At 46.9% G+C, this 24,115-nt stretch overlaps 1 protein-coding gene across 1 annotated transcript in view; it reads left to right on the top strand.

The window, feature by feature from the left end:
- Nucleotides 1–24,115, top strand: part of LOC137420732 (ammonium transporter Rh type C) — a 74,838-nt gene that overhangs the window by 35,156 nt on the left and 15,567 nt on the right. The window contains exons 3-4 of the mRNA XM_068106063.2: nt 15,709–15,859; nt 23,960–24,107. Of these exons, the coding sequence (XP_067962164.2) occupies nt 15,709–15,859; nt 23,960–24,107 (299 nt within the window). The remainder of the gene's footprint in view (nt 1–15,708; nt 15,860–23,959; nt 24,108–24,115) is intronic.

The following is a 24,115-nucleotide window of genomic DNA, read 5'->3' as shown; positions in this document are numbered from 1 at the left end:
AATCCCCTTTCTTGGGAAGAAGACATAAGACAGCTCTTCTGCAGCTCAAGGGCAATTCCCCCTGATTTAGGCTCTCGTGAAAAATCTCAATTAAAGCAGGACCCAGAACATTCCAAAAAACTTTGTAAAATTCAGCAGGAAGTCCGTCAATTCCGGGGGCCTTGCCGTCTTCGAGTTGTTTCACTGCTGTTGTGAGCTCCTCCAGAGAAATGTCACATTCCAGTTGGAGTTGCTGCTCTTCAGAAAGAGATGGGAGAAATTCAATTATCTCATTTGCCATCGTTTTATCCACCGTTCTTGGAGTAAACAAGTTTGAGTAAAACTCTTGCAGTGTATGTTTAATGTCACTTTGGCGAGTCAGAACACCGTCGGGAGAGCGTAGACTCTGAATCTGCCGAGAAGTGTTGGCAGCCTTCTGCATTTTGAAGAAATCTTTGTTTGGAGTCTCGAGGTGTATTATGCTCATCCGCAGGTGAATCATTTCTCCCGCCGCACGCTCTTTGACCAGTTCGGCCAGCAGGGTCTTTTTTTCTATCAGCTGCTGATATTGGTCACTTCCCCAAGATGTTCCAGCTTCTTGTTCATATTTAAGTACATCTGCTTTTAGAGCACTTATCAACCCAGACGTATTACTAGTGGCATACGAGCAATATTGTTGGCAGAAAATCCGAATTTGTGACTTGGTACAGTCCCACCACTGTCGCATATTGACATAGGAACACTTTTTCTTTTCTAATCCTTCCCATACCAGTCTGAAGGCATTTTTAAAATGTTCATCTTGTAACAATTTCACATTGAAATTCCAGTGTGCACTCTTACAGCAATGACCAGGTAACATACAATCCATTGCAATCATATGGTGATCAGAAAAGCCAGATGGAGTTATACATGTTCTCTTAACCAGATTCACCATTCCTTGGTTCACGTACAATCTGTCCAGTCGACCCATGGTTAACTGGTCTTTTGCACAGCACACCCATGTATATTGACGGGTGTTTGGATTTTGTAATCGCCATACATCTCTAAGTTTGTATTTTTTCACAAGTTGTGCCAAGGACTTTGCACTGGGTGGATGTGGCTCAGGAGTGTTCCTGTCCAGTCGAGGGTTGAGTGTGCAATTATAGTCTCCCCCCATACAAATTAAACAAGTCAAATCAACAGTGCTTAAACAATCCGCTAATTTTGGAAGAAATAGAGCCCTTTCAGCGCTGTCACTGGGGCAATACACATTAATAATGCTAACCTTTTGATTGCTGCTAATAAAATCCACCACCATCAAGAAACCCTTACAAATCTCTCTATAGTGAATCTCGGATGGTTGAAGGCGAGGATGCAAGATTATTGCCACCCCCGCTTTAGCTTCTTCAACCGCACTGGAGAAAACATGGCACCCTTTAAACATTCTGCGCCACTCCTCTTCACAAGATTCGTTAATGTGTGTCTCTTGTAACGTGAAAATATCAATCTTTTCTTTCTCAAATAGTTGTAACACCTCCAGACGCCGCATACAGCTGCGGCCTCCGTTTATGTTGAGAGACGTTACCTTCATTTATTCTTTATTAATTTTCCTCCTCTTGGAGTTCTTTTCCTGCCTTAGTGGCACACTTCCTCAACCGCTGAAATTGAGGTTCTGATATCCCAACTTGCTGGGGTTCACGAATCATGTTTCTAGTAGTTTTTAGAAAAGCATGTAGGTTTGGGAAATAATCCTGAATTCTGACATTCCTTTTCCTGAAGGATTCATCGAGGAATTTTTTAACTTCATCTTCTGTAACTACAGTGTCCCCATCCCCATCCTCTTGGGCACAAAACCCACTACCTGACGAGGTAGAGTAGGGTTCATCAAAATCAAACGCATCATCTTTGTCATTCTCTTCCTGATGCAAACTTATTTCTGAGGCACAAATCTCCCCAGGATCAGAAACATGGATATCGTTTTCATTCATGTTTAGCTGCTCATCGTCATATGCAGCTTCCTTCTTATCATCCCTTTTATTTTGTTCGAAACGTGTAGGCTTACAGGTTTCCTCTGAGGGGCTGTCCAACTTATCTGTTTTATCATTACACCTGGCCATCCCTGCGCCCACCTCTGTGACCATTACATTAATGTCATGTAAGACATCAGGGTTATCAATATCCCCACTTGTGTCCTCCTGAGATGCGCGAGGATTCTCGATGTCTATATCACACTCAGAACCCTCAAACAGTTCGGCAAGTGGTGCAAACGAATTGCTTAGATTTAAAGCAGGTGCCGGTTCAGTTTGCAATCCCACACAGGTATTCTCTACACAAGCTCCATCTTGCAAGCTCGGCGACACGTTTGACACAACAAGTACCTTACTTTGCACTGTGCTTGCATCCTTCACGACGGGACATGAACGTTTATGTCCTTTTTTACGAACCACTGTTACGAACCCTTCCATATTGTCATCCGTACAGTCCTGTACAGTAGGAGAGGGATCAACCACGTTTGTCACACCAGCAGGTAGGGAGGAGTGGTCGACTGTTTCCTGTTCACCCATTGGTTGTGGGGAGGGGTCTACCATTCCACGTATCTCAGTAGGTGAGGGGGAGGAGTCAACTGTTTCCCGATCACCATTAGGTCGTGGGGAGGAGTCTACCATATCATCCGCCACATTAGATGGGGAGGGAGGAGAATCTGCAATCACCTGGTCTCGATTTTCTAATGGTCTCACCAAACCGGGACAGCAACTCTTTACGTGTCCGTAAGCTCCACACCCATAGCACGTCATGACGTCCGTGGAGGCATACATTCTATAAGTATGGCCATGAATCTTTGCATGCAAAACTACATTGAGCTTTTGCACATTTTCAGGCAATATCATGTAAACGACCCTTTTAAAAGTCATCACGTGTCGAAATTCACCCCTTGCCGAGTGTATCGGCACCATTGTCACTTTTGATACGATCGTACCGAACTTGCTCAATTGAGCACACAAGTCCTCACCTTTAACAAAGGGAGGGGCATTAGACACATTGACCCTCACCGCAGGTGTATCTAATGGGGAAACCACTAGAAACATGTCGGGTTCTATGAGAAGGCCTTGCTCCACAACGGAGTTCACCATGTGCACCTCCGATACAAACACAACAACTTTCTTGTTCATTCGAGAGGCTGCACGGATATTATGTGAGCCGACGCATTTTCCAATTGCTAGAAGCACTTGCTCCATCTTTACCTCACTCGGAGGGTCGCACACCAGCCCATGCTTGCGAGTGAGCGACTCGTACATGCTATTCCTCAAACAATCGTTTGCCATAGCGAACGTAAATTAAATAAATAAAGGGTGAGAAATCAAAAAAAAAAAAGATACCAACCACAAGCAACACCGGCAAGTGGAGGTAAAAACCAAAAACTAATGGACTAGGTCCAAGAACCGTTTAGAGCAGCGAAACACCGCTGCCTGGACTAGGAAAAACACGGCAAAATGGAGGCCAGGCCTCAAACCCGGAGGTTCGAAAAGAGGCAACCGAACACCACCTACCGTGTGCGCTCTCTCCCTCTCTCTTGTCTCAACAATGAAAGGACACACAGGGGAAACTTTACAAGTATAAACAAGGACACAAGGGAGCGAAATGGGGGATAGGAAAACCAACCAACACGACAGAGAACTCACAGCTCAACATGCACAGCCACCATGCTGCCACACCCACGCATGACTCACCAACGACCAGCAGGAGCGCACAAGAGAGAGAGAGAGAGAGAGAGAGAGAGAGAGAGAGAGAGAGAGTGAGTGAGTGAGTGTGAGTGTGCGTGCGTGTGCGAGGCAGAGCGAGACAGACTTTGACTTTTGACGTCCTTTTATTCCAAAAAGATCAAGTGCATGGATGTACAGTGTATAAAATCAAAAAGGCCAAAATCAAGAGAAAACGATGAAAGTGAGGAAACAATACAGATACAAGCGTTAATCAGTTAAAATTTTACAAAAAATCAAAAGAAATCTTCTGCAGCAATACTACGAAGTGTAGAAAATATGAACAATTATGAAAAAAATAATAGCAACTCTTTTTGGCAGACTTCACAGACACTTTCCAAACACAATTTTTCTAATAATCCACCAATTTCACCCATGATCCTGGAAAACTCAAACTCATGTTTTAGCCTTGCAGCACAAAGTGCATTGAAAAGCGTCATGACATTGCATTGATGAAGGGGCTTACCATTACGCTTCTCCTTTCTGGACAAGTAAGTAGCAAGCTTTGCTGTAGCTACAAAAAAGCACAACAGTTCATATTCTTTGTTGTGTTGCCGTCTCTTTTTGAGCCCAAAAATAAAGGTTCGAAAAGTAAATCTGAAATTCATTTTGATCGACACAGTCTAACCATTTAAATAATGGAAAAAGTCTTTCACAACCAATAAAAAAATGAAAAACATCCTCATTTACAGAACAAAAAGGGCAACATGCAGATATTGGGGCAAAATTCCATACATATGTATTGCATGGGATGATCCAGTGGGCAAGGCGCCACTGAAGATCTCCTGTTCTTTTGTTAATCAGCTTACAATACATTGATTCCCATACAGGTTCATTGGGGGGCCCGGCAGGGAGTAGCCTCTTCCAACGTGCTACTCCATTTAACAGAGAGATACGAAGAACTTGAGATAAACACCACTTATACAGGCTCTTGCTGCTCTCAGCATGCAATTCACTTGTCCCTGTGCTAACAGGTGGAAGTTCCTTGGGAAAGCAGTCAAAAATCAGTTTCGGGAAAGGGGACTCGTTGGGGTGTCCAAAGGTATTCCGAGTCCACAACTTCTGTAACTGATGACGTTTTTGAACAACTTTCCTCAAAATCATTCCAATTGTCCTCTTGGACCGAATCGCCGTCATGGTTGAAATTTCCTCCACATTCCTCCACCCGACACCGGAGTTTGGCCGAAGGTGCCATACTTTGTTTATGCCTGCATCAATGAAGCGTTGGCACAAATGACGACTCTTGAGAACATCAGGGAAGAGAGAATTGAAGAACAGAGGTTCAACCTCGAACATCCCTGGGGAGTAAGTGTCCGCTTTACGGCTCACGGAAAGTCTTTCCCAGGCACTGAGAAGGCTCTGGTAAAATATGGGGAGCGTTGATGTATTCACATACTTAAGGTGAGTCAGGAATACTTCGAGAGCATAGCCGAGTTTACCCGCCTGCTGTAAAATATGACAAGCCAAGGCATGGTTTGGCAGGTTTTCAACAAATAGGAGGCGTTGAATGGAGCACAGGCAAAAGGCCATGAGACGGGATTTCACGTGAACAAGGCTCTGACCACCTTCAGATGAAGTATGGCATATTACGTTTGGCCGCAGCCAATGATGGCCTCCCCAAAAAAAGTCCACAAGTTTGGCCTGTATCCACAAGTTTTTCCAGCAGCACTTCTGGTGGTTGCAGGCAAATGAAGCGATGCCACAACGTTGTAGCAACCAAGTTGTTTGCCACTAAGACTCGGCCCTTAAATGAAAGGTGCGGTAGGGTTCTTTTCCACAGGTTCAGCCTCCTCTCGATTTCTCCAGGCACACCTTCCCAATTCCTTTTCTCAAATTGTGTAGAGCCCAGGGACACACCAAGGTAATCAACACCATCTGCTTTCCACTCTAAGTTTTCTGGAAGAGCAGGTAGATGTGTTGAGACAGGTAGGCAACTATTAAGGTATGGCACCCAAAGAGCTTTGCTTTTCATCCAATTAACCTTCAGAGACGAAGCCATGAAAAAGGTTCTTAAGGACTTTACAAGAGCAACAATATCTTGGTGGTTTTTTATAATGACGCAAACATCATCTGCATAGGCCGATATAGTCAATGGTGGGCTTCCAGGAAAACAGGTAAGGTCAGAGATATTCTTTCTCAGTGTACAAAGTAATGGTTCCATAGCTAACGCAAAAAGCAAACCTGAGACTGGGCAACCCTGCCGTACCCCCCTCTGAACCTTTATGGGGGAAACCAGTTCATTGTTCACCTTAATTATACTGGAGATGTCAGTGTACAATAGAGTTATAAAGGCCCTGAAATTTACCCCAAAACCGCATGCTTCAAGAACATGCCACAAGAAAACATGGTCAATGCTGTCAAAGGCTTTTTCAAAGTCAAGAAAAAATATTCCAAAATCATTTTGGTCATGGTAAGCATACATTAAATCCCGCACGAAAAAAATGTTGTCGTAAATCGAACGACTGGGGATGCAGAAAGTCTGATCAGGTAAAACAAGATCACCAATGACTTTCTTCAAACGATTTGCCATTGCTTTCGAAAACAATTTATAGTCAGTGCACATTATTGAAACCAGTCTCCAATTCTCCATCCGCCGGAGATCTCCTGACTTTGGGAGAAGACTCACCACTGCTCTCCTTAGACTTAGTGGCATTACACCTTTTCGCAAGGATTCTTGGAATACATTCAAAAGTTCCGGGCCCAAAATGTCCCAAAATTCCAAGTAAAACTCAGCTGGTAGGCCATCAATTCCCGGAGCCTTTCCAGATTCCATTCCAACCAGGGCATGCTGTAACTCATCAAGGCTTAAAGGCACATCCAGCTCCAGGCGTTGAGTCTCAGTTAGGGATGGGAGATGGGAGGTAAAACATTTTATTTTATCCTTATATTTTTTTTTTTTTGCATCAGAATAGTACTTTCTAATAGTGATTTTTACCCCATCAGAACTTATAATTTCATTCCCACTGGGGTCCTTAACTGATAAAATAAGCCGAGGAGGCTTCGTTTCAGCTTCTAAGTGAAAGAAGGCTTTGCCAGGACTATCTGATACTTTAATGCTTTTTACTCTCAGTCTAACTAATAGTCCTGCAGCCTTCTCCTGCAATAGTTCCCGGAGTTGGGTCCTTTTTTCAAGGAGCAATTTATAATTTGTCTCATTTTCTTGTTCTGCCATTTTGTTTTGCAGTTTTAGAATTTCGGTTTCCAACCGAGCCAATGTGATTTCACTTTCATGAGTGATGTGCGAATTAAACTGTTGACAAAACAGTCGTATATGAGTTTTCATATTATCCCACCAAAGGTTAGTGGAAGCAAAAAGGGGCTTTTCTCTAACTATAGCTATCCATAGAATGCGAAAGGCTTCCTTAAACAGGGTATCATCCAAAAGACTTGTATTGAATTTCCAATAGGCGCTCCTCCGTTTGAATTGAGGGAAAAATAGGCCCATCGTGACCATGTGGTGGTCAGAGAAGATGGAGGGGGTAATAATTGAGGAGGTTACAATATTCCTTAATCGTGAGGTGATATACCATCGGTCAAGCCTCGCTAAGGATACTTGGCCATTTGAGCATCGGCACCATGTGAACTGCTGGTCATTTGGGTGCATCAATCGCCATACATCAAGAAAAGCCCCACCTGAAAGAAACTGGGAGAGGTCACCATGGGCCTCGGGGTGTGGTTCCGGTGAATTTCTGTCCATTTTGGGCTCCAGCATACAATTGAAATCTCCCCCCATGCATATGCACTGATTGAGGTCTAACAAATTTAAATGGTTTATCACTTCAGTAAAGAAAACTTTACGGTCAGTACTCTCACTTGGTGCATATACATTAAAAATAATAAGCTTCAGGCTATTGATCACCAATTCTAGGGAGGCAAAACGTCCCCGAATCACCTCCTGAAAGAGGCAAGATTCAGGTACAAGCCCTGGTTTTAACAAAAACCCAACTCCAGCAGATACAGATGACATATTACTGAAGAAACATTTACTTTTGAACATGCTGCACCAGTCATGTTCAACCTTCTCAATAATATGAGTTTCTTGCAGTAATATTACATCAACTTGTTTCCGTTTGAATAAACTATTCAATTGGATCTGGCGGACGTGACTAGCCCCACCACCATTTATATTGAGTGTTGCAAGATTAAGCGTCTTCATCACTCATGAGTACATTTTGTCTGACGCTGTGAGTACTCACTCTTTGCCTTTGTTATGATTTTCTTTCGTCGATGAAACTGTGATTTTGTTAGGTTTAGTTCCTCAGATTTTTTATGACTAGTTTTGCAGCCTGAATAAAGGGAGCCAAATCAGGGAAATGATCCCCAATGATGACATTTCGCTGTCTATACGTTTCATTGAGAAATGAGAGAACAAGATGGGGAGAGATTGGGGGGTGATCTGCCATTAATTGTGATAACGTTGTTACCTCTAACTCCTCTTACGATTCTGATAAATCAGAAAATGGCCCAATGAGGTCTGGGTCAATACCGTTTTCTTCTCCTGCTATGCAATCTAGTCTTCCCTTGTCTGGGGGGTCCGCATAGTGTTGGGTTTGGGAAACATCAGCACATTGATTACTGATTTCCTCAAATGGCATGAAATCATTATTCCCACATTCCTGTGGATTTATGTTTCCACCCTTATCTGCTATATTGGCAAATTTATTATGGATGTCCTCCTCCTCCTTACAAACTATGATGGTGTGACCCGTCTTGCCACACCTGACACACGAGGCTTTGGGACAAAAACGTTTTAAATGTCCATACGCTCCACACTGAAAACATGTTAAGGTGGTGGACGATGCGTATAGCTGGAAATTTGCCTCTTCAAAATTAATTTTGAAAGTGATGTTGAGGCCTGTGTCGTCCCCACGGTCTGGAAGGACCATATACACCTGTCTGCGGAAGCTCATTACGTGCTTAACACGTACATTCCGACAACCAAGAGGGATTGTTGAAATCCTTGATACTATTTTACCGTACCATGATAGCACGGTCATTAACTTGTCATTTGGGATAAATGGTGGTACGTTGGAAATAACCACTCTCGTCGCGGGAGTTAATAGCGGCGACGCCATCATAAAGTGACCACTTTCCGTGGTTATCCCCGCACTTACCACGTCATGGACGAGTTCCTCGTCCGAAATGAACACCACCACTTTCTGGTTAATACGCGAAGCTGCACATATATTTCCATCCCCAACAATGGTCCCTACAGCGAGGATGATGTCCTCGACAGGGACTCCATCCGGAGGCACGCACACAAACGCATGCTTCCTGATTAAAACTTCAAAGCCATCGCAACGAGAGTGTGCATTCGCCATACCGGCGATATTACCTTCGCCTTCTTGTCCGAACCGGACAAGAAGGTATCAAACCGAAAAAAATCACACAAAAAAGAAAAAGAAAACACGCATTTTGAGCAATAAGAAAAAAAACGCCCACAACGCGTTGTTAAAGCGGGTAGGCTGCACCCAAAAATGGGCCTGCTCTCAGTCTCTCTTTCTTGTGGATAGAGGAGAGGAAAAATGGAAAAAAGCCAGTGCACAAAACACATAGGGTGGAAATGGGAAGAGGGAGAGGGGCAGATGGGAGAAAGGAATACTCGGACGACTCACCACAACACACAGCAGCTGCACACGGCGGCCATGACACCACACCCAACTCACCAACGGCCAGCAGGGGGCGAGAGAGAGAGAGAGAGAGAGAGAGAGAGAGAGAGAGATAGAGAGAGACAGTGCGAGAGACAGACAAAGAGACGGAGAGACGGAGACTATGAAATGTGTGGATTTTAAGATTTTCATGCTTAATCTTTAAAATTCTACATTGCCATGCTTCAGTCTTTCTACAATTATTTTTTTTGTATACAAAGTCGAGGCTCGTGTAAGAGCTAAAAAAAATAAAATCTTGTTTTTAGTCTCGCCCCAAAGGGGGTGTGAGACTATTGCAGCTTCCATGTCTGTCTGTCTGTCTGGGTCTGTCTGTGTGTCTGTCTGTCTGGGTCTGTCTGTCTGTCTGTCTGTCTGTGTGTGTCCACGTCAATATATTTTTCGCTTTAAAAATGTTTTTTTCTGCAACTGCTTGTCCTATCGATGCAAACTTTTAAACATAGGATGGATTGCCCATGGACAATATTGTATTGGTAACTCTGACATCATATGTCACATTGTATGACAGCCATATTGGATTAAAGGAAAACATTTGGACATCTTTTTCTCTAAAACCACTCAACGAAAAAAATTGAAACTTGGCATATGTCATCAACCCGCCATGGAGTATATCAGGTGATAACGATGATGCCCCCGGAGAAGTGGTATTCCAGCCATAATTGGTTGAATCTAAATTCATATCCGAAAAATCTGTGACTTCATATATTTGATCTATCACTCGGTGTGAGTGAAGAATTAAATTTATGACATCATCGGTTAGGTGGTCTGGTGGCTAAATTGGATTTGTTATGTTCGTATCTCGTGGCAAGACGCATAAACCGGAGGTTGTTTACTCCATAGCACGGTACATGCGAAAGCAGAGATCAAGAATAAAAAGAAGAAGAATTTCAGCTTGACCTCTTACACCACAGAATAGCCCATTATTCTAACAACAGTTGGGTCTATACTCAGTTTCACATCACACCTCCCTTTCACCAGGCTCTACATGGCATCATAGGTAATTGGAATGTGGAGTATGGTTTCACAGCTCTTTTATGTGTGAATGATCAATGCAACAAAAAACACCTGATCACTAAAAAAACACCTGTCAGTCATTTGTTTCAATACTTATGCTTACCTAAAATGGGGGGACTGGACATAAAAAGTGTTGTTGCTTTCACAATGGTAAAACATGTATACATAGAAATACCAAGAAATAAAAGCTGACATTCTGTACTCTTGCCTCATTGACATGCTGTACTCTTGCCTCATTGACATTCTGTACTCTTGCCTCATTGACATTCTGTACATCTTTTGATCTGAAATCCAAATTTCACGAGTATATATATAGCAATAATAGTAATAAAAATGACTTCACTGTTCCAATACTTATGGATTTATTTTAGTTACTTATGGAGGCACTGTACATGGGCAATGAAATTGGTGTCAACACAGGACCTTGGTCGAGTTATTTAATTGACATCAGTGGGTAATCACATTATTGTGTCCACTATACACATATAGTGTAGGAGCTGTGCTCCCACGTCAATCGGAAGAATGGACGCGACAAAAAGCTGGAATTCGTCCGAGTTTCTTTATTGTCACAAAACAACTCGGGTACTCTGAAAAGCCCGTTTATCGGGCAGCAATATATATACACACATTATCCCGGAGCGTTTGCCCGGGAAAGGCGAGAGGGGGCGAGGCCGGGCGTGCCCGAGCATGCCCGGGCGTCCCGGCCGAGGCCTGGCAAGTTGAGCGCGGGCCTGCCCGGGCGTCCTGGACGAGCACGGCATGGTGATCGCTCCACGTCCTTGGTAGGTGCAAGGCGATTGTGTAAACCCAGCGGTAGCCGCGCCGCTACACACGTCCCCCCAGAATCGACTTGCACCAGCAGGGTCAATTTGAGGGGGGTCCTGATAACCCGGCCGAAGCGACCCCTGGCGGGTCGTGGGGGGGGGGGGTCCGGTGTGGTGGTGGGCGGTCGAGTGGGGGGCACTGTGGACGGGGGGCGGCCTCGCCGTGGTGGAAGGGCCAACCGTGGCGGTTGGTCGATGTCCACGTGTGCCGGCTTGAGGCGGTCCACCGCAATCCGGTCCGACCTGCTGCCGATGTCGATGACGAACGACTTGTCGTCCCGTCGCAGGACCCGGAAGGGCCCGTCGTACGGCGGCCGGAGTGGCCCCCGATGTGTGTCATGACGCACAAAAACGTACTCCGCTGTGCGAAGCGCTGGGGGGACGTAGGACTGGGGGTCACCGTGGTGGGATGTTGGCACGGGGGCAAACCGTCGGGCGGCCTCCTGGAGGTCCGAGCGCTGGTGAGCTGCGGACCAGGGACTGGTAGCGTCGGGCACGAATTCGCCCAGGACGCGTAGCGCCTGGCCGTAGACAAGCTCGGTGGTGGATGCCCGGAGGTCCTCCTTGGGGGCCGTGCGGGGGCCCAAAAGGACCCACGGCAGCCGGCCGGCCCAACCACCGTCCTGAAAGCCGGCCATGAGCGCGGCCTTCATGGAGCGGTGGAATCGCTCGCACAACCCGTTGGCTTGGGGGTGGTAGGCCGTAGTACGGTGGAGCTTGACCCCCAGGTTGCGGGTGACCGCGCCCCACAGCTCGGAGGTGAACTGCGGTCCGCGGTCCGACGAGATGTCCACCGGTGCGCCGAAGCGGGCGACCCAGGTGGCGATGAAAGCCTGCGCCACGTCAGCGGTGGTGGTGGAGACGAGGGGAACGGCCTCCGACCACCTGGTGGTCCTGTCCACCATGGTGAGCAGGTGTGTGAACCCCCGTGATGGGGGGAGGGGGCCCACCAGATCCACGTTGACGTGGTCGAAACGTCGTTCGGGCCGGTGAAAGGTGCCAGCGGGGCCTGGGTGTGTCGGTGGACCTTGGCCTGTTGGCAGGCTGTGCAGGTGCTGGTCCAATCGCGGACGTCCCGTCGAAGGCCGTGCCAGACGAATCGCGCCGACACCAGCTTCTGGGAAGCTTTCCGGCACGGGTGGGAAAGGCCGTGGAGGGAGGCGAAGATGCGGCGTTGCCAGGTAACGGGCACGATGGGGCGAGGCTGGCCTTGGGAGACGTCGCAGAGCAGGACAGTGTCCGTGAAGGGGATGTCGGCCAGGCGGAGGCCCGCGTCCGCCGCCCGGAGGGCTTGCACCGTGGTGTCGGTGGTTTGGTCCGCCGCCATAAGCGCGAAGTCCACGCCGAGGTGGACCGCGTTCGCGCTGGCCCGAGGAAGACAGTCGGCCACGGCGTTGTTTTTGCCGGCGACGTGCCGGATGTCCGTGGTAAACTCCGACACGGCGGAGAGGTGGCGCTGTTGGCGGGCCGACCACGGCTCCATGACCTTGGCCATTGCGTAAACCAACGGCTTGTGGTCGACGAACGCCGTGAAGGGTCGGCCCTCCAGGAGGTGGCGGAAATGGCGAACGGCCAGGTGTAGACCGAGGAGCTCACGGTCAAACGTGCTGTATTTGAGCTCGTTCGGCCGGAGCTGCCGTCTGAAAAAAGCGAGTGGCTGCCAAACCCCGTTCCCCCATTGCTCATGTACGGCGCCCACCGCGTAGTCGGAGGCATCCGTGGTGAGGGCGATGGGAGCGTGGAGCACCGGGTGAGCGAGCAGTGTTGCGTCGGCGAGGGCCCGCTTTGAGCTTTGGAAGGCCGCGTCCATTGCTGCGGACCAGACGATGTCGTGCTTGGCCGGCTTGCCCCGGAGGGCTTCGTAGAGGGGCCGCATGAGTTGAGTAGCGCGGGGCACGAAGCGGTGATAGAAATTCACCATTCCCAGAAATTCCTGCAGGGCCTTTATGGAGCGGGGACGCGGAAACGTGGTGATGGCCTCGACCTTGGTTGGCAGTGGCACGGCCCCGTTCTTGGTGATGTGGTGGCCCAAAAAATCAACGGCCGTCGTGCCGAAGTGGCATTTGGCCGGGTTGACGATGAGGCCGTGCTTGCTGAGGCGCCCGAACAGTGTTCGGAGGTGGAGGAGGTGCTCGGCCCGGGACGTGCTGGCGACGAGGATATCATCCAGGTAAACGAAGAGGAACGGCAGGTCACGCTGCACGCTGTCCATCAAGCGCTGGAATGCCTGAGCCGCATTCTTGAGGCCAAACGGCATCCATAGGAATTCGAATAAGCTGAACGGCGTGATGACGGCCGTTTTAGGGACATCGGCCGCCCTGACAGGTACCTGGTATGAGATCGATTTTTGAAAAAATGACCCGTCCTGCCAGGCGGGTGGAGAAGTCTTGGATGTGCGGGATCGGATACCTGTCGGGGGTGGTAGCGTCGTTAAGGCGGCGGTAGTCGCCACATGGGCGCCAGCCGCCCCCTGGCTTTGGGACGATGTGTAGTGGCGAAGCCCACGCGCTATCGGAGCGCCGCACGATGCCGAGGTGTTCCAAAGCGTCGAACTCGGCTTTGGCCACGGCGAGCTTGGCTGGGTCGAGGCGGCGGGCTCTGGCGTAGACCGGCGGGCCCGTGGTTGGTATGTGGTGCTCGATCCCATGTCGTCCTGTGACGGCCGAAAACGTCGGCCGCGTGAGGGCCGGGAACTCCGTGAGCAGGCGAGCAAACTCGTTCGCCGCCGGGAGGGCGCATGCCAGCTCGGTCGGAGCGGAGCTGCTCAATGTGCATACCAGGGAGCTGAAGGTCTCGGCGTTGATGAGGCGACACCGTTGGACGTCCACCAGCAGTCCGTGTGCGCAGAGGAAGTCGGCGCCTAGCAGAGCCATGGGCACGTTTGCGGTTACAAACGTCCAAGTAAAGCGTTGGCCGCCGAAGCAGAGGGTGACGTTGCGCTGGCCGAAGGTGCGGATGGCCGATCCGTTGGCCGCAACCAAGGAGGGGCCGCAAACCGCGGACTGCCTGTCCTGATCAGAGGCGGGTATGACGCTCAGTTGGGCGCCGGTGTCGCACAGGAAGTGCCGTCCGGACGCTTTGTCCATGATGAAAAGTAAGTTGCCCGTGTGGCCGGCGCTCATGGCTGGTAATGAACGCTGGCCCGGCCGTTTCCCGGCCTGCCGAAGGTGCATGGGGGTCGGCATGTCCGGGCCTTCTGTCCGAACCTGGCATGATAGTAACACCACGCTTGGTCAGGTGGAGGCCCTGGTCATCGTGCTGGGGATGGTCGGCTCGGCGTAGCGGCCGCCAATTGCATCGGCAGTTCGGTCGTCGACCGTGCCGTGTGCTCGGGTGCCATGGGCATTGCGTCGGACGGCGGTGGGCCCCAGGTCGCTGCTGCAATGCGTTGGCCTGCCGCGGAGATCTTGTCGGCTTCCCTGGCGAGGGCGCGGGGATCCGTGATCATCGTGCTCGCCAGGGCGAGGCATACCGGGCTAGGCAGCTGACGGAGGAACAGCTCCCGGAACAGGAATGCCGGAGAGTGCTCGCCGAGCAGCAAAAGCATGTAGTCCATTCGCTCGGACGGGCGCGTGTCGCCGAGCTCGGGCAGGTCGAGCAGGCGCCGTGCGCGTTCTGCCGATGGGAGGGCGAAAGCGTCGAGGAGGAGCTTTTTAATCGCGCCGTATTTGTCAGCGGCTGGCGGGCTCTCGAGGAGGCTCAGGGCGCGGGCCGCGGTGGCTGAACCGAGCGCTGCTACCACATGGTGGAAGCGGGTGTCGTCGGCCGTGATGCCTCGCAGGGCGAACAGGGAGTCCACCTGGGCGAACCAAACCGCCGCGTGAGCCTCCCAGAAGGTAGGCAGTTTAAGGGCAACTGCCATGTCCATGTCGGTAGGTCACCAATGTAGGAGCTGTGCTCCCACGTCATTCGGAAGAATGGACGCGACAAAAAGCTGGAATTCGTCCGAGTTTCTTTATTGTCACAAAACAACTCGGGTACTCTGAAAAGCCCGTTTATCGGGCAGCAATATATATACACACATTATCCCGGAGCGTTTGCCCGGGAAAGGCGAGAGGGGGTGTGGCCGGGCGTCCTGGCCGCGGCCTGGCAAGTCGAGGGCGGGCATGCCCGGGCATGCCCCGGCGTCCCGGACGTGGCCTGGCAAGTCGAGAGCGGGCGTGGCTGGGCGTGCCCGGGCATGCCCAGGCGTCCCGGCCGAGGCCTGGCAAGTTGAGCGTGGGCCTGCCTGGGCGTCCTGGACGAGCCCGGCATGGTGATCGCTCCGCGTCCTTGGTAGGTGCAAGGCGATTGTGTAAACCCAGCGGTAGCCGCTACAATAGTACAATTGAGATTTTTGTAAATGTTGAAGATGTGCATGTTATTGACAAGTGATGAAATATTGTATAGTTTCCAATATTATAATGGTATTTATACAGCGATGGCACCTTGTGATAAACCTCCTTACTGAATGATAAGTGTTCTGATAACTTTTCCTTTATCTTACAGCCTCATCAATGCGGATTTTTGCACAGCATCTGTGCTCATTGCCTTTGGGGCCGTGTTGGGGAGGACCAGCCCCGTACAGCTCCTTATTATGGCCTTTTTCCAAGTGACGTTATTTTCAGTCAATGAGTATATCCTTCTCAACCTGCTTGAGGCAAGGTGTCTTTTATTTGCTTGAGTTTATCTCCAACGGTTCAACCTCATGATTATGGCCCATCTTGTTTGTGCATTCATGAAAATGTGATTTGGTGATTACCTGGAACATCTGTATCCCATTATGTTTAGAGGACACTTATTTTTCTTCCATTATGTTTAGAGGATAATATTGTGACTGCAGCACATCAATGCTCATTGCATCATTCATGGAAGCACATATAGCCAGGTAATGCCACACAAAGGCCTTCTGTTTATGAAAGCTACAAGCAAATGCGAACAGACAGAAAAGTGAGCTTGCACATTCCAGCCAAAGGGGTTTACTGTTTGATGCAACACCCTTCCTGCAAAGCAACAGGATCAATGTTTATAGTTGGGGTCTAAAATCGAACCCAGATTAGATGGCACCAAGGTGAACATATACTACCTCTGTGATATTCTGACAGCTCCACTTGGAGGTGTAATAAATCATCAATCAATTAACTGGTTCTGATTATGACATCTAAATGTGCTTCAGCTAATGTGACCTCAATTTAAGTTTTCAAAAACGATGCCTTTAACATCCTTATTAACTGTTGGATGGTGACACGGTATAAATGTAATATAAAAAACACAATGGTTGTTTAGTTTGTTGGTTTGATATGCGAATTTTTAGAAAATAAGTAAAAATGAAAATCTGAAATGTCTTGAGTCAATAATAATTTAACGCCTTTACAATGACACAAATTGATGAAATTGATCCAATTTCCTTTGATCATTTTTGAGATGTCTCGACAACTTGATTAGAGTCCACTTGTGGCCAATTCAATTGATTGGACATGATTTAGAAAGAAACACACCTTTCTATATAACATACTACCACAGTTGACAGTGCATGTGAGAGCAGAAACTCTACCATGAAGTCCAAGGAACTGTTCGTATAACTCCGAGATAGAATTGTGAGGTGGCATAGATCTGAAGAAGGGTATAAAACAAATTCTGGTGTTGAAAGTTCCAAAGAGCCTGGTGTTGGCTTAGCGGTTAGGGTGCCGGGTTGGGATCGTTGGATCCTGGGTTCGAATCCCGATCGATCGCTGAATTAACGCCAGGGAGGTTCACTCAGCCTGTCATCCTTCTGAGGTCGGCAAATTGAGTACCAGCTTGCTGGGACGAATGATCCCGGTGTGTACCCGGATTTAGAATGGGTACACCGTATCCCTGCGCATTGTAAGAGGCGACCAAGGGTTGGCGTCAGGAAGGGCATCCGGCCATAAAAACATTGCCTCAAACAGGGAACCATGATTGTCATGGGGCCCGCAAGGCTAACCCCGGCCAACAACGCTCTAGCGGGGAAAATGGCCTTAAAACGATCATTCATTCATTGATTCAAAGTTCCAAAGAGCACAGGAAGATTCATCATTCGGAAATGGAAAGAATACGGAACTACCCAGATCCTGCCTAGAGCTGGCCGTCCAATCAAACTGAGCAACCGGGGAAGTAGGACCATGGTTAGGGAGATGACCAATGACCACTGACATAACTCCAGATGTTCTTGGCTGAGATGGGAGAACCTGCTGGAAGGACACAACAGTCTCTGCAACACTTCACAAATCTAGGCTTTATGGGAGAATGGCCAAACGGAAGCCACTCCTGATAAAAAGGCACATGACAGCACGCCTGAAGGCACTTGAAAGACACTGAGAGCGTGAGGTAAAAATATTCTGCGGCCTGATGAGACCAAAACTGAACTCTTTGGCTTGATTGAAAAGTGCTAAATCTGGTAGAAACCAAGAAAAGCTCATCACCCATTTAACGCCATCCCTACTGTGAAGCATAGTGGTGGCAGCATCATGCTATGGGGATGCTTTTCAGTGGCAGGGCACTGGGATACTTGTAAGGATAGAAGGAACAATGAATGGAGCTGAATACAGACAAATCCTTGAAGAGAACCTGCTTCGGAATGTACATGACCTTAGACTGTGGCGAAGATTTATGTTCCAACAGGAGAATTATCCCAAGCATATGGCCAAAGCAACCCTGGAATCGCTTCAGAACAAGAACGTGAAAGTCCGTGAGTGGCCCAGCCAAAGCCCAGACTTAGATCCCATTGCAAATCTGTGGAAAGACTTAAAGATTGCTGTTCACCGACATTCCCCATCCAACTTGACAGAGATTGAGCAAATCTGCAAGGAAGAATTGGAAAAACTCCCCAAATTCAAATGTGCAAAGCTAATACAGACATATCAACGAAGATTTGAAGCTGTAATCACTGCCAAAGGCGCTTCTACGAAGTATTGACTCAGGGGGTTGAATAAGTATGTAAATTAGATTTTTCTCTTTTATTTTTAATTACTTTGTGAAAATATCTATAAAAGAATTTTCACTTTGACATGATGTGGTATAATATGTAGATCAGTGACAAAAATTGTAAATTTAATCCATTTTAAATTCAGGCAGTAATACAACAAAATGTGAAAAAGTCAAGGGGTGTGAATACTTTCTGAATGCACTGTGTGTGTTGAGTATATATATATATATATATATATATATATATATATATATATATATATATATATATATATATATATATATATATATATGTATATATACTCAACATCAAAATAAACTTATCAAATCTTTAGGACACTCATTGAAATCCTCCACGCCAAAATGAAAAATATTTGAACACAGAAGTAAAGTTCAGCTATCTTTACTAAACACATGCCAATAAACAAGAGGTTGCCTCAATCACAAAAAAAACAAAAAGCATGAACATCACAAGGGGTGGTGCAACAAAAATCACAGCACTGCAACACAAAGGCACGCACCTGAATACAGTCGAAACAAAATGACACAGGCATGGAAACAACACTCCGAACAGTCAAGGACCGAATGACAGCAGTCCTCAATATCGTGTGTGTCCTCCCTGAGCTGTGATGCAGGCTGCACATCTCCGATGCATGCTCTGTACCAGGCGTCTGATGCGGTCCTGGGGAAGTCTGTCCCACTCCTCCTGCAAGCCTTGAATGAGTATTTGCCGATTGACAGCCGTTGATCTCCTTGATGCAAGACGTCGACCAAGCTCATCCCATAAATGCTCAATGGGATTGAGGTCAGGGGAATAAGACATCCAAGGCATCACTTCAACACCCTGTTCCTGGAGGAAGTTGTTGGTCAGGCAAGCAGCATGGGGTCGAGCGTTGTCCTGCTGGAAAACTGCGATGTCAGGATGAACCTGGAGAAATGGCAGCAGAGGATGTCTCAAAACTTCATTGACATAACGCTGACAAGTGAAATTGCCTGCGGTGACGACCAGAGGTGTCCTGAAACGGGTGCAAATTTTGGCCCATACCATCACACTGGGTCCTCCCCAACGATTGATCTGGCCAATACAGCATGATGCATACCTTCCCCCACCTCTGCGCCCTACCCGTTGACGCCCATCAGAAGCATGGAGGCACAATCTGGACTCATTGCTGAACAAGACTGCACTCCACTGTTGCTGTGTCCAGTGGCGATGCTGCAGACATCATCTTAGTCTGTTCTGCCGATGCACTGCGTTCAACACTGGACATCTGCAAGGATGTCTTGCCATCAGGCCCCGACTTCTCAAGTGCCTCCGCAAAGTAGAGACACTGATGCGGTTGTTGTGGTGACCCTTTGACACTGCAGTCGTTTGCGTCGCAGGGTGGAAACGATCACGAAGATGCTGCAGCGCATTCCAGCGGTCTTGGTTTGGGGTGGTTACCCATGGTCTTTCTTTTCGTGGACCATCATTCATAGTTCCAGTTTCACCGTAACGCCTGGCCAGGTTGGAAATTGCAGGCTGTGAGCAACCAAGACGTTGGGCAATTGTTTGCTGGCTTACACCAGCCTCAAGCATCCCAATTGCCCTTAAACGTTCTTCAGATGTCAGGCGTGGCATCTGAATTTTCTCGTTGTTTCCCTGTCAGAAGCCTCTAGAGCAGGGGTTCCCAAACTTTTCCAGTACGTGACCCCTTTCAGTAGTACCAAACCTACCATGACCCCCACCTTTATAAGCCTTCTGAAAATGTACTAATTTCCAATGGCGCAGATACATTTTAAAGATTAATCACAGCAGAGAGAGCAATAACAAACAAAAAAAATTTATTCATGTTTATTAACAAGGATTGATTTAATCATGTATTTTAATGAGAAGGATGTATTTGCTTTTTTGATACAAGCAAATCAATACGCGGGTCTGTGTGGCTCAAGGCACATCGCATGTCTGCTTCAGCATCCAACCTGTTTCAGGCGTTTGATTTGATTACCAGGAGAGTCGAGAAACCACTTTCACAGAGGTAAGTCGATGAGAAAGGTATGAGAACCTTCAGTGCGAAATTGCTGGTCTTGGGGAAAGCGGAAAGCATTTTGGCCCAGCAATTAGAGCTGCTGAACTGTTGTTGTTCCTGGAACTCCTCTTTGGCTGCGGTGTTGTTGATGAGCTCCAGGAATTCCTCTTGTATGCCATCAGGAAGATCCTCCACAGTGCATCGGAAAGGATTGCGGGCAAGTTTCAGCTGTACATTCTCATTTGCATCAATCTCATGAAAATAGTGTCTGAACTCTTCTTGGAGGCTTGACAAGTGTTCCTTGATCTCTTGTTGCAGCTCCTCTGCAAGTGGTTCTTCACCGACGACCTCAGTCAGACGTTGGAAGGAAGCTACATTTCCCCTCTCGACTTTCCTCTCCCAAAGAGCTAGCTTGTCGAGGAAAGCCTTGATGGCATCGGTGTGCATTATGATGGTGGTATCTGGGCCCTGTAGTTGCCGGTTGAGTCCATTCAAAGCTTCGAACACGTCTGCCAAGTAGGCAAGACTACACTTAAATGGCTCTCGAATGTCCTTTAACAACTGCTCCGTCTTCTTCCCTTGAGCTGCCAGAAATACCTGCAATTCATCAAAGAGCTCAAATACACGGGCGAGAACATTGCCCTTTGACAGCCAACGAACAGATGTGTAGAAGAGGAGGTCTGGGTGGGCAGAATCCATGTATTGGCACAACTGACGAAACAGCCTGGTGTTGAGTGCCCCTCCTTTGATATGGTTGACGATGCGGATCACAGTTTCCAAGGTGACTTTGAGAGCAGCAGGGAGCGTCTTGGAGGCAAGAGCCTCACGGTGGATCAGGCAGTGTGTTGTAATGACATCCGGGTTCTTCTTCTTGACCAGAGTCACAAATCCTGACTTGGAGCCGAGCATGCTGGGAGCTCCGTCCGTGCAGACACCAACCAACTTTGCCCACGAGAGCTTTTCCTCTTGGAAGAAGTTAGATACCATGTTCATGACATCTTCAGCCTTTGCAGTTGTTATCAGTGGGCTGCAGAAGAGGAACTCCTCCTCCACCTGATTTTCCGAGATGAACCGAGCAAAAACCAAAAGCTGTGGAAGCTGTGCGACGTCTGTGGACTCATCAAGTTGGATGGCGAAGAAGGGAGAGAGTCGGATTTTCTACGTCACCTGAAGTTTGATGTCCTGGGACATGTCATCGATGCGCTGCTTAACTGTGTTGTCCGAGAGACTTATCTGATTAAGCTTGTTGACACAGTTCTGATCGAGGACAAGACGAGCAGCCGCTACCATGCAAGGTTTAACGAGCATCTCTCCAATCGTGTGTGGCTTCTTCTGCTTCGCGATAAGAAGGGAGATCTTGTACGAGGCCTCGACGATCTTGCTGTGTTGAAAGAGAACTCCTGTTCCATGATCCAACCTCGACCGCTTGAGCTGGTGTTCTTTGATTTTGAAGTAGGCCAAATCCTTGCTGGCAAGTTCCGGATGAACCTTGGTGAGGTGCTCCTTCAGCTTGAAGGGCTTCAGGTTCTCGTTAGCAAGTGTCTTCTTGCAGATGACGCACTGTGGCAACTGCACGCCATTGTTCACGATAGATGAGAAGCCAAAGTTGAGAAAACTCCCATTGTATGTGCGTTTCTTCGACATCTGCAAAACAAAATATCAAGCATTAGGAACGAAAATAGTCGTACGACAAAACCTAAATATCAAAAAACTAACAAAAATCCCTAAATATCATAAAAAATTTCCTCAAAATCTTGGACCCTCCATGACCCCCAGAAAAAGGCTCATGACCCCTTTGGGCTCATGACCCGCACTTTGGGAACCACTGCTCTAGAGTGACTAGAGACAGCAGTAAATGAATGTCTAACCATGAGAACTGAAGGATTTCATTATGAGGGTCATTATTTAAAGGGAAAGATCCCTATACAGAACCACTCAAGCATGCTATTGTTGATCAACCAGGTGATTGAAGTGAAGTTCCCGTTACATAATCAGCCATTACAATTGAAGAAACGTGTTTGTAAACCTGCACATTTCAAAACATGAATGATAAGTTTCTTTTGATGTTCAGTTTATATATATATATATATATATTTACATGTATGTATATTATTGCTCTCATGTATGTCATATACCTTTTTATACAGAGCCTGGGTCAAAAATCACATCACATTGACACCTGCACACGAACCAAACCATTACAAGGCTTGATTTTAGTTAAACGGCTGAAATTTCTTCGTGTGACTGCATTTGGCGATGAGACACAGAAAGTGGCAAAACTGGCCGCACATGTTAAGCACAAAAGAAGTGCATGCACCATATGTTACTACATTGAATCAGGATATAGGGTATACATATAGTGGGATGTACATCACATTCAAAACCTCTCAACAATGCAATCTGTCTAAGCATTACCCACTCTCCACCTTATAGCTCCAAATCAATCACTCGTAGGATGACGAGCATTGTGAAGTCATGGGATATTTTTCTTGAAGTAATTTATGCTCAAGGATAACGAATTATTTTTCCCAAAATTTGGGTGGGACGAGGGTGGCTCACAATTTATGTGGAGTTTTCATTAAAGAACGCGGAAAAATCATCGTTAAATGCTGAAATTTTGTGCTTTTATATTGTTCACTATAGGCACGTTGGATAGAAATTTAAATTAACGTAATTGTCATAAAATTGACTCATAAAATAAAAATAGTCACAAAAAAATCAAAAATATAAACTACTGTATAAATATAAAATACAATATATAAATATAATATATATCTAATATATAATATATAAATATATAAATATATAAATATATAAATATATAAATATATAAAATATAAATGTAAAATATAAACTTAAAAAATAAACTCAAAAAAAGACTCAAAATCTACCTCATTCTCAGTAAAACCAAGATTGTGTCCAATGTATAGTCACATGTTCTGTGGAAAAGCTATGTGTCATTAATTTAATTATGAAGGAGAATGTAAAACCAGCTGAAAATCACATGACTGTCTGCACATCTTAGTTATTCCTGTGCTTCACATTGTTATGTGTTTTAATTACGTAGTGAGTGCAAACGTGGCTGCTACCTGTTTTGCAATCTTGAACATTCCCACCTGAAACAATGCATCTCTCAAGCAAACATTTAACATGTTGAACAGATATTTTTTGGACAATTGTGGGATGTAACACTGTATTTGAAAGTGCAGGAGAATCACATTTCAGTGTTGGAAAGTGTGGAGACATTGATTCTCACATGAAATTAAATACTCGGTGGGACATTGGTTAGAGCATCCAATCTGAGTATGGGAGGTCTGCGGTTCAATTTTGACCCTGGATAGGTCATACCGAAGACATGTGTTTTGTGTTGCTTGAAGCTCACAATAAAGGGGTAGAGCGCGGACCGAGCCTGTATCCCTCTGTTCCGACCACCCCATCTCCTCCACATCTCCGCAGTTTATTGTGAGATCCATCTTTGTTTCATGTCAAAGAAATATATTTTGGTCTTGGAGATAAACATGTCACCACCGAGATAATGATAATTCACATCCTGGATTGGTCAAATAGAGTGACTTACAGTATCAAATGATTTACCTTTTCCCTTCTGGCATCTTGTATGATAAGAACTTCGAAGATAAACTTCCTATTAGTGTATGTTGGTCTTGTTTATGAGATGTTCTCCAAAATTTGTTTCATTCAATTTTTTAAAAATCAATTGCAAGTTATTGCCAATTTAAAAAAATTCTTTCCATATTGTGTATATAGAGGTTTTGACTGCTTGGGTTTGATCCACCTCTCTTGTCAAATAGGTAATCGATGCAGGTGGATCTATGACCATCCACTGCTTTGGTGGATTTTTTGGTCTCGCGGTTTCTCGAGTCCTATACCGTCCAGGCCTCAAGGAGCCCCACCGAAAGGCATCTTCAGTCTATCACTCTGATTTATTTGCTATGATTGGTAAGAAC

The sequence above is a fragment of the Myxine glutinosa genome, chromosome 2 (genome assembly GCF_964187855.1).
Source record: "Myxine glutinosa chromosome 2, kmMyxGlut1.1, whole genome shotgun sequence".
Classification (NCBI taxonomy): domain Eukaryota; kingdom Metazoa; phylum Chordata; class Myxini; order Myxiniformes; family Myxinidae; genus Myxine; species Myxine glutinosa.
Note: the sequence above shows the minus strand (reverse complement) of the source record. Positions and strands in the feature narration are given on the sequence as shown.